An 11,344-nucleotide genomic window follows, 5' to 3' on the forward strand; every position below is an offset into this window, starting at 1 on the left:
GGCTAGCAGAGTACCCATGTTAGACTGGGGAGGGCTAGGCTAGGTTAGCACATGCTAGGCTACACCAGTTTATGCTAGGTTAGGACATGCTAGGCTACACCAGTTTATGCTAGGTTAGGACATGCTAGGCTACACCAGTTTATGCTAGGTTAGGACATGCTAGGCTAGGCCAGTTTATGCTAGGTTAGGACATGCTAGGCTACACCAGTTTATGCTAGGTTAGGACATGCTAGGCTACACCAGTTTATGCTAGGTTAGGACATGCTAGGCTAGGCCAGTTTATGCTAGGTTAGGACATGCTAGGCTACACCAGTTTATGCTAGGTTAGGACATGCTAGGCTACACCAGTTTATGCTAGGTTAGGACATGCTAGGCTACACCAGTTTATGATAGGTTAGGACATGCTAGGCTAGGCCAGTTTATGCTAGGTTAGGACATGCTAGGCTAGGCCATACCAGGCTACGTTAGGCTAACAGGTCCACTTGAGGATGAAGAGAAAGAGGGGAAAGAGGCATCGCCAGCTGGCCTTCACATGGAGAAACAGGAAGCTAAGAAGGAGGGAGCAGGAAGAGAGATAAAGAGGAGGTTAGGGTGCAAGAGAGAGAGAGAGCAGACAAACTAGTCAATATGTTTATCACAAGCACAAACATACACACACACACACACTGTCCAGAGTTTAACTCTGCTCTGAGGGAGAGGTTAAAGAGGCTCAAAGATTATTTGATCTGCGCCACAAACACACACACTCCATCTCTTAAGATTGTTTGTTTTGCAACACAGACACACCCACGCACACCTTGACAGAACCCCCCCCCCCCCCCCCCCCCACACACACACACACACACCTTGAACAAACCCATTAGGACAGTGAATGGGCCTTTTGAGCTGAATGGAAATGCTAAATAGTGCCCTTAAACAACCAATGTGGTAATTTAAGTGATGTCAATGTATGTTAACCTACTACTGTTGAGTGAGTGTACTGAGTGAAGCACAGAGAGAGGAGAGACAAAGAGAGGTGGGTGGGGGGTCAATTTATTTTAAATCATGTTGTTATGCAAGACAACCATATGCCAACACTGACATACATACACACACACCAGCCTACATGTTTACCTACACACACACACACACACTAGCTGAAAGCTGAGCTAGTCTGTGTAATAATCATTTCCCATTATCTGCTACTGCACGATAAACAAACAATCTCACACAATTTATAAACCAGCTACAGCAAACATTATGCAATATATATATATATAATCCACAGCCAACCGCATACAGCATGTAATCTACCTACAACCGACCTTATACGTGATCTTTCTATAACCAATCTTATACCATCACTCTACTCTCTTCTGTTATTGATGGTAGAGCAGGAGGTGGAGTCTGGGAGAAGCAGCTTGATGTAAATAACCTGAATACACTGTATGATAACCAGGCTGAATACACTATGATAACCAGGCTGAATACACTGTATAATAACCGAGCTGAATACACTGTATGATAACCAGGCTGAATACACTGTATGATAACCAGGCTGAATACACTGTATGATAACCAGGCTGAATACACTGTATGATAACCAGGCTGAATACACTGTATGATAACCAGGCTGAATACACTGTATGATAACCAGGCTGAATACACTGTATGACTGCTCAGACTAGGAGCATGACCCTGCTCCACCTCTCCAAGCCTGTTGCCCTCAGGGGGTCACAGTTGCATCTGTGTTTTTGCCTCTTAGAAGAAAAAGAAGACTGAGAACGTTGTCTAACAGCCTGGGAGCCCTTCCCAACATCTGAAGGCTCCATGGCCTCCCTCCCTCTCTAATCAGGGATCACACAGTCGCAGCTAATAGCCAGTGTCCTGTGAGAAACTGCGGTCCGGCTTCTTTGAGGTGCAGGAGCCGTAATGGCCGCCCATTTCCTCAGTTTTTGACACCTGTTAGACATGGTGTAAACACCTGGTTTAGGAGCGTAAAGTGCTGCTGTGGTCCTCTGTCCGGAGCGTTTCATTTGAGGGTTTGGAGGAAGTGGGAGGAGGGGGGTGGGGGCGAGGGGTGTTTACCTGCAGCTGGAGGGCACTGGGTGGGGGAGGGGGCTGGCTGGGGGAGGGGGCTGGGTGGGGGAGGGGGCTGGGTGGGGCAGGGGGCTGGGTGGGGGAGGGGGCTGGCTGGGGGAGGGGGCTGGGTGGGGCAGGGGGCTGGGTGGGGGAGGGGGCGGAGGGGACAGAGGGGACCCAGATTAGCAGCTGTGTGTTTGTGTATTTTTAGATTTTCACTGAGTAAATATAACCGCAAAGTATTGCCTTGTCTTGTTTGATTGTTGTTTGGTTAGAATCAGGCCTTGTTTGTACTGATGACATGACCGGCACGACAAAGGCAACAGAACAAAGCACATCAGCCTTGTGGGCCAACAGTGTTCTCACAGGTGAGTCTGGCTGCTCCTGTCTGTCTCATATAACTGATGGTTCATCTTGTTTTTATATTTTAAAATCTAGTTTTTGTAATTATTGTGTTATAAATCTGTTATCCGGTGACTTCATGTAAGTAAATGACATTATTTACATTATTTAAGAAATCTTAATCAAGTGAAACTCTCTTTATTCGCAACCAATGTACTTGTTTTAAACATAAGCAAGCTTAAAACTAATATTTCTGTACTTAAATTTGACAGGGTGTTTTTGCAGCACACAGAGCTATGGAAGGCCTAGTGGGCACATATTAAGAAGCCCCCGTGTGTCAACCACGCGTAATTAACGCTAAATTATTCTTTGCGCCTTGCTTGACGCGGCCCCCTCTCAACCACGCGTAAAAACCGCCGACTTCCATACAAACATAGCTAGCTGCCAGGCCTCTCAGCGTAGCGACAGGAGGGTCATCACACAGCCAGGCCTCTCAGCCTAGCGACAGGAGGGTCATCACACAGCCAGGCCTCTCAGCCTAGCGACAGGAGGGTCATCACACAGCCAGGCCTCTCAGCGTAGCGACAGGAGGGTCATCACACAGCCAGGCCTCTCAGCGTAGCGACAGGAGGGTCATCACACAGCCAGGCCTCTCAGCCTAGCGACAGGAGGGTCATCACACAGCCAGGCCTCTCAGCCTAGCGACAGGAGGGTCATCACACAGCCAGGCCTCTCAGCCTAGCGACAGGAGGGTCATCACACAGCCAGGCCTCTCAGCCTAGCGACAGGAGGGTCATCACACAGCCAGGCCTCTCAGCCTAGCGACAGGAGGGTCATCACACAGCCAGGCCTCTCAGCGTAGCGACAGGAGGGTCATCACACAGCCAGGCCTCTCAGCCTAGCGACAGGAGGGTCATCACACAGCCAGGCCTCTCAGCCTAGCGACAGGAGGGTCATCACACAGCCAGGCCTCTCAGCCTAGCGACAGGAGGGTCATCACACAGCCAGGCCTCTCAGCCTAGCGACAGGAGGGTCATCACACAGCCAGGCCTCTCAGCCTAGCGACAGGAGGGTCATCACACAGCCAGGCCCTCCTTTGTTCAGACGTCCACAAGGGCGGACACATTCCTGAGACAAAGACCCTGTCGATGCCTCAGGGTCCGTAAGAGACATCAGGCCCTGGTTCAGTTGGTCCCCATGCAAACTAAACAACCTAAACACTACTTAGCAACACAACTACTCTCTTTGATCTCATGCTTGATTCTGTTTATTTAGACAGTGTATATTTGATGGTCTGGAGAGTAGAGTAGTATTAATCTCTGAAAGGAATGGAAAATATAGAAAAAGATAGTTCTCAGCTTTCCTCTAGGATATGACCAAACTATAAACTTTTAGGGAGTCCTTGAAAACATGTTTTGCCACCGCACTGTGTTTCTGAAAGGCGACAAGAAGACAAGACATTTACATGTTTGGTGTTTTGCAATTGAAATTACTTCAACGGCCACTACCAATTTCACTGTCAGAACCAAAGACGAACAATTGTAAGGAAATTCAGGCCATTTTCCCTGTGCGATTTACGTCCTCAACACAGAAAGCCAACACCTGCCTGCCAACAGAAAGGTCTTAACCCCGGTGCTGCCTTCGGGTCACATGACCCAAAGGTTCATAACGAACCATCGTTGTGTTTACCCAGTTCAAAAACAAATAAAAATAATTTTCTTTTAACCTTCGCAATGTGGGGGGTCTGAGAGCCCAACGGTTAAAAGAAAATTCTTCACTTTTTTTGTATGTGGTAAAGTTGTCGCAATATGACGGTACACAATGGTCAGAATGACCCGAAGATAACACAAGGGTTAAACAAATCTACAACGTAAGTGTTCTGGGATAAGTTATATTTTATGTCCAGGACGTTCATGATCAACAGATTTGGCCAAACTCATCTTTTTGTTCTGCTGTAGTTGGGACATGGTGGTGCAGCTGCAGCCGTGACAACAAGACCACATGTCTAGTCCTTACATGTCACACGTTAATGAAAAAATACCTAGGAGAGGAGAGGAGAGGGGAGGGGAGGGGAGGGAGGGGGGGGGGAGTCCAGGAGGTGAGCTCTGATTCTGCTGAGCCTTCCAGGTAATGAGTCAGACCTGGTGTGGCGGTTTCATCCGACGGTGATTCATGTCATACAGCTAGGTTATCAACACGTGATGAGACACATCTCTCTCACTGTCACGCTTTTACACCAAACACCACACACACACCAGTGTGACGTGGCCTGTGTTTGAAATGATGTAAGCCTCGTCTAAAGGGTTTATAAAAATAAACCAAGCCATGGTTTATATGTACTGAACACAGGGGATGAGAAGTACTCAAATACTGTGTGAGAAAAAGGGAAAAAGATTGACTAGATTTTCATGATGATGTCAGATGAGATGACATCATCATGAGGTGATTGTGTGGAAGCTCTAAAGTTGTCATCATCCTGTTATTATAAAAACACCATGGTGACAAGACAGACCTGAAGAACACACACACACACGCCTATGCACACACACACACCCGGACTCCAGTGACCAGCGATTCAACGACAAATATCAGATGAGCTTGTGAAACTGAAAACTAAATCAATCCGTTTATTGACTTACAGTGAGAGGCATGCAGTCAGAGGAACTATAGCAAACTGCATCACATATACATAACACACACCCTCACATGCAAGTAAGACTGTGTGTGTGCGCATGCATGCACATACAGTATGTATTGATGTGTGTATATATTATACGTGTTTCAAATAAAATCTTATTTGTGTTGCTCTTTTTACAAACACAAGTGTGTTTGTGGGGCTTCACATGCAACCATCTGCACCTGAACCCTCAAAGACCAGGAAGAACTCCCAGGAAAACAGGAAATGGAAGAAACCTTTGAAGTGTGTCTTATACCCTAACCTAACCCTCGCCTGGTGACCATGTCAGAACATCAGGTTGCTCTACTGGCAGTGTGCTACCTGAATCAAGGCATCCATCTGTGAGCTGTAGTCACGATGGCATTTTCAGCCATACAGACTGACATCCATTAAGTAGTGTCATTTCAGAAGTCATGTTTCAACACAGGGACCAGATCAGAGTCAAGTCACTTCTCTCCCTGAGAAACGGGAATTATCCCACAGCTGTTCCAGAGACGAGAGCTCTTACCGAATCCGACCCTGATAGGATTTGAAGTTATGATAGATACACAAGTCCCTTCACTCTGTGGATTAAGTAGCTTTTAGTTTAGCCTGGCGGACGAGCTGCAGAAAGATCAGATATTAACTGAACCCCAAAGGAATGGAAGGGGGAACATGACAATTGCCAACGTCCAAATTCCACAAGATAGACAGAAAATAATCTAATCTCATCAATTGAACGATTTTAAGGGCGAACTCCAAAGACAGGAGCAGTAAAAAAAAAAAAAAGTCTACATTTCCAAGTGTGATGATATTTCGTTACACCTAGAAAACGTTTTACGAAATCTTCATCTCTCAGCCGTGTAGGCTACACTTCATTGAAACCCTTCATGAATATTCAACGATAAAATGGAGCTCGGCCATATTCAATTATTCATGAACAGATAAGAGACTACAGGAGAAGCAGAGCCACATCAAGTTAGCGGAGTAGTCTCGCCTCCTTCCCGTGCCCTGCTACAACAGCAGGTTACCATGTCAACACCGAGCTGGATATCTGGTGAAGACTGTCCTTGCCAGACATAATGTCTTCCGGGAGAATCTCACTGTGTGCCCATAGCCTAGAATACAATAGCTAACTCGCCCACCTGTACAGACGCAGCATCTGCGTGACGAAAAACAACGAGGACATATCGGCAGTGGTTCTTAGAAAGACACCAGCCATAATCCAATCACATCCATTAGCTAACAGCATTAGCATAAGTGCTACAAGAATGCTGACTAGTCAAGGGTTTGTTGAAAGCCGGGTGCGAATGACCTTCTCCATAATGCATATGTACTGTTGCATTAGTATGTCCTTGAGTGGAAGACTAAGATCAAATCTATAAACCTGGCGCTGGGTTAGCCTACCACAGCCATTCCCGACATGTTCCACTCTGAGGCCCACTTGCAAGGCGGCCGCCCAACACACCCGTTGTACAATAGAGTAGGCTTACAGTAGAGTTTAGTAGAGTCCTCATCAAGTACTCATAAATGATGTGATTTTTTTTTCCTCCAACCCTTTCAAAACCTTTTTCCCCAAAACGTTTTTTTCACACACAGAGAGGAAAAGGAGGAGAGGAGAGGAGGAGGAGAGGATGAGAGGAGGAGGAGAGGAGGAGAGGGAGGAGGAGAGGAGAGGGAGGAGGAGGAGAGGAGGAGAGGATGAGAGGGAGGAGGAGAGGAGGGGAGGAGAGGAGGAGAGAGAGGAGGAGAGAACAGAGAAGCCTAAACAGAGAAATGTTTGTTTGCGGAAGTCATAACTAATTTCTAATTCCAACACCATTGTCCTACTGATATAAGGGGGTAGGAAATGACAAAAGACAGCAGAGGACAATGTTGATGGAGGTGCTAACAGCTGTCTGTGAGAGCGTGTGTGAGAGTGTGTGTGTTTGACAGTCACAATGACCGGCTGGTGGGCTTAGTGTTCCACATTCCACGTGACACAGATGCCATGGTTACATGAGAGCATTTTAGGATTCATAACTAGAGTCAGGGAAGCCACCCTGAGGAGTCCCACCAGCTCCACCCTGAGGAGTCCCACCAGCTCCACCCTGAGTCCCACCAGCTCCACCCTGAGTCCCACCAGCTCCACCCTGAGTCCCACCAGCTCCACCCTGAGGAGTCCCACCAGCTCCACCCTGAGGAGTCCCACCAGCTCCACCCTGAGTCCCACCAGCTCCACCCTGAGTCCCACCAGCTCCACCCTGAGTCCCACCAGCTCCACCCTGAGGAGTCCCACCAGCTCCACCCTGAGTCCCACCAGCTCCACCCTGAGGAGTCCCACCAGCTCCACCCTGAGTCCCACCAGCTCCACCCTGAGTCCCACCAGCTCCACCCTGAGGAGTCCCACCAGCTCCACCCTGAGTCCCACCAGCTCCACCCTGAGGAGTCCCACCAGCTCCACCCTGAGTCCCACCAGCTCCACCCTGAGTCCCACCAGCTCCACCCTGAGGAGTCCCACCAGCTCCACCCTGAGGAGTCCCACCAGCTCCACCCTGAGTCCCACCAGCTCCACCCTGAGTCCCACCAGCTCCACCCTGAGGAGTCCCACCAGCTCCACCCTGAGGAGTCCCACCAGCTCCACCCTGAGTCCCACCAGCTCCACCCTGAGTCCCACCAGCTCCACCCTGAGTCCCACCAGCTCCACCCTGAGGAGTCCCACCAGCTCCACCCTGAGGAGTCCCACCAGCTCCACCCTGAGTCCCACCAGCTCCACCCTGAGTCCCACCAGCTCCACCCTGAGTCCCACCAGCTCCACCCTGAGTCCCACCAGCTCCACCCTGAGGAGTCCCACCAGCTCCACCCTGAGTCCCACCAGCTCCACCCTGAGGAGTCCCACCAGCTCCACCCTGAGCCACGGGCCAGTAAGACGGTACAGACTTTTCAGTAGCTCAGACAGAATATTCTATAGGCGCAGTATTAGGTAGCTGTGAGGCTTAAAAATGTAAGAAAATGAGATGATTTAGCGCCAGAACCAGGGTTAATGTTTCAATGTTTAGATCAATCAAGTGAATAAAGTAATGGGTGCTCAGGAGCGTGTTGGATGAGGTTGCAGGTTTGAATCCCCCCTGTATCATGCTTTCTATATAAGTGTCTGCTAAATAAATACATTATTTTAAAGTAATGTAAAGTTTTAGTTTAAAGTTAAAACACTTTAAACAAACTGTATGCAGTACTACAGTTGAGACCCTGTCATAAAAGGTGAGACAGAATAATGAATCACGTGATTGGTGGTTCTTTGGAACAGTTCTAGAACATTCCACAAAGAACCTCCAGGTGACCTTCAGGTTCCAACACACAATAGTCTGACTCAATCATCAACCATCCTCCTTCCACCTTCAACATGAATTACGGCACCAAGACTACCCACAAACACACACCAATGTTGTTGTAATGGATGGAGCCGGGCTGGAGGCTGGGCTGGAGGCTGGGCTGGAGGCTGGGCTGGAGGCTGGGCTGGAGGCTGGGCTGGAGGCTGGGCTGGAGGCTGGGCTGGAGGCCGGGCTAGAGGCCGGGCTGGAGGCCGGGCTGGAGGCCGGGCTGGAGGCCGGGCTAGAGGCCGGGCTGGAGGCCGGGCTAGAGGCTGGGCTGGAGGCCGGGCTAGAGGCCGGGCTAGAGGCCGGACTGGAGCCTGGGCTGGAGGCTGGGCTGGAGGCTGGGCTGGAGGCTGGGCTGGAGGCTGGGCTGGAGGCTGGGCTAGAGGCTGGGCTGGAGCCTGGGCTGGAGGCCGGGCTAGAGGCCGGGCTGGAGGCCGGACTGGAGCCTGGGCTGGAGGCCGGGCTAGAGGCCGGGCTGGAGGCCGGACTGGAGCCTGGGCTGGAGGCCGGGCTAGAGGCCGGGCTGGAGGCCGGACTGGAGCCTGGGCTGGAGGCCGGGCTAGAGGCCGGGCTGGAGGCCGGACTGGAGCCTGGGCTGGAGGCTGGGCTAGAGGCCGGGCTAGAGGCCGGACTGGAGCCTGGGCTGGAGGCCGGGCTAGAGGCCGGGCTGGAGGCCGGACTGGAGCCTGGGCTGGAGGCTGGGCTAGAGGCCGGGCTAGAGGCCGGGCTGGAGGCCGGGCTGGAGGCTGGGCTGGAGCCTGGGCTGGAGGCTGGGCTGGAGGCCGGACTGGAGCCTGGGCTGGAGGCTGGGCTGGAGCCTGGGCTGGAGGCTGGGCTGGAGGCCGGGCTAGAGGCCGGGCTAGAGGCCGGACTGGAGCCTGGGCTGGAGGCCGGACTGGAGGCCGGGCTAGAGGCCGGGCTAGAGGCCGGACTGGAGCCTGGGCTGGAGGCCGGGCTAGAGGCCGGACTGGAGCCTGGGCTGGAGGCCGGGCTGGAGGCTGGGCTGGAGGCCGGGCTAGAGGCCGGGCTAGAGGCCGGGCTAGAGGCCGGACTGGAGCCTGGGCTGGAGGCCGGGCTGGAGGCCGGGCTAGAGGCCGGGCTAGAGGCCGGGCTAGAGGCCGGACTGGAGCCTGGGCTGGAGGCCGGGCTGGAGGCTGGGCTGGAGGCCGGACTGGAGCCTGGGCTGGAGGCCGGGCTAGAGGCCGGGCTAGAGGCCGGGCTAGAGGCCGGACTGGAGCCTGGGCTGGAGCCTGGGCTGGAGGCCGGGCTAGAGGCCGGGCTAGAGGCCGGGCGGGAGCCTGGGCTGGAGGAAGGTTAAAGGATGCAGAGCTGTCAGGCTTGGGGGGGGGGGGGGGGGTCACAGGGTTGGGATGGATGTTGTCATAAGTGTTCTTACTCACAATAGTGCCTCACACAGAGAGTGTACTGACAATAACACATCTGTTTGGAACAAGTGTGTTTCACGTGTGGCCCTGGTTTCACGTGTGGCCCTGGTTGAAAGTCCTTATCTTTCCATACCATATTCAGGCTTGGAGTCATTCTGGATATTAAGGGGTGTAAACTGACTCAGCTACATTCCTGGTGTGTGTGGACAAGCACAACATCCCCTGTCGTGCTTGTCCACACACACCAGGAATGTAGCTGATCATCAGCATGGAAACACCACAGAGAACTTTACACCATATCCTGTTCTGTCCTGACATCACTCCCTGTGGGCTGCGGGGGCGTGACTGTGAGGTCATAATGAACCGTAAGGCTCCGAGACAGACTGACTCATAAATATATATAAAGGGTAGATGTGTCCGCATTGCCGGCCAACGGAGTCGAACGTCCGCACATGGCGGCCATCTTGCTACAGTCAACTCGCTCACCCATAACATTGTGTTGGTGCTACATGTACTTTTTAAATGACCATAACTTTCTCAATTTTCAACCGATTTTGAAACGGTTTGGTTTGTTATCAACGTTAGAGATAAAAAAAAAAAAAAACCTGTACCAGGCATCACACACACCTGTACCAGGCAGGACTGTCATTTACATTTAGTCATTTAGCAGACACTCTTATCCAGAGTGACTTACAGTAAGTACAGGGACATTCCCCCGAGGCAAGTAGGGTGAAGTGCCTTGCCCAAGGACACAACGTCAGTTTGCATGACCGGGAATCGAACAGGCAACCTTCGGATTACTAGCCCGATTCCCTCACCGCTCAGCCACCTGACTCCTGTCATATATATGCAATGTGAAAGAAAGGCATTGTGGTTGTCTTAAGTTTGAGAGACACAACCTCACTGTTCTCCTTAATGGTTTTCTTCACCTCTGTAATGATCACAAGCAGCATTCCATGGATGTGCTACTGATGTCAGACATGCATGTGTGTGTGTGTGTATCAGGGTTGCCCGCAGCACTTTTCAGTTAAGGGGGCCACCTTAGCAACACACGCCTGCCGCCTTAACTACGTTGTCGTCCCCCTTGCACTTTGTCTGAGGAAGATATCAACACAGATTCTTGCTGGAATTCAAACTGGAATCGATCAATTTACAAATCAATCATGTTTGATGGGCGTGCCTGGTTGTCAGAACAACAGTGTTTGCAGGAACAAGCAGCTTCCTGTTACATAAGTGTGTCATTGTGACACGTGCACCCTGAGAAATGACCTGCCAATCACAGCCCTCTGGTTCAAGGGCATGTTTGCTCAAAGGCACACCCCTCTCTGTGAGCAGCTTCTATCAGCAGGACTTTGATACCTGACAACTACACACCCAATAAAACTGCAGCAGCCATCTTTATGTACTTGTCCTAGTAAACGAACAGCCTTTGAGTGTACTCAGCAAGTACACTTTGCTTCAAGTGGGCCACTGTAGTAGTCTGTAGAGCTCACACAGGTCCTATAAGCACACACAGGTCCTATAAGCACACACAGGTCCTATAA

At 51.1% G+C, this 11,344-nt stretch overlaps 2 protein-coding genes across 2 annotated transcripts in view; both read right to left on the reverse strand.

Annotated features, from left to right (window-relative positions):
• coro2aa (coronin 2Aa) overlaps positions 1 to 18 on the reverse strand; it is a 12,461-nt gene extending 12,443 nt beyond the window's left edge. The window contains exon 1 of the mRNA XM_062478258.1: positions 15 to 18. Within this exon, the coding sequence (XP_062334242.1) occupies positions 15 to 18 (4 nt within the window). The remainder of the gene's footprint in view (positions 1 to 14) is intronic.
• A 1,014-nt stretch (positions 19 to 1,032) lies between these two features.
• LOC134033973 (mucin-1-like) lies at positions 1,033 to 11,101 on the reverse strand. The gene is made up of 4 exons (XM_062478261.1): positions 11,070 to 11,101; positions 8,814 to 9,718; positions 8,479 to 8,729; positions 1,033 to 2,067 (listed from the first exon to the last, which is right to left on the reverse strand). The coding sequence occupies exons 1-4, from the start codon at positions 11,099 to 11,101 to the stop codon at positions 1,969 to 1,971; spliced, it is 1,287 nt and encodes a 428-aa protein (XP_062334245.1). The 3' UTR covers positions 1,033 to 1,968.
• Between the last annotated feature and the right edge of the window lie 243 nt (positions 11,102 to 11,344).

This window comes from Osmerus eperlanus, chromosome 14, assembly GCF_963692335.1.
Source record: "Osmerus eperlanus chromosome 14, fOsmEpe2.1, whole genome shotgun sequence".
NCBI lineage: Eukaryota > Metazoa > Chordata > Actinopteri > Osmeriformes > Osmeridae > Osmerus > Osmerus eperlanus.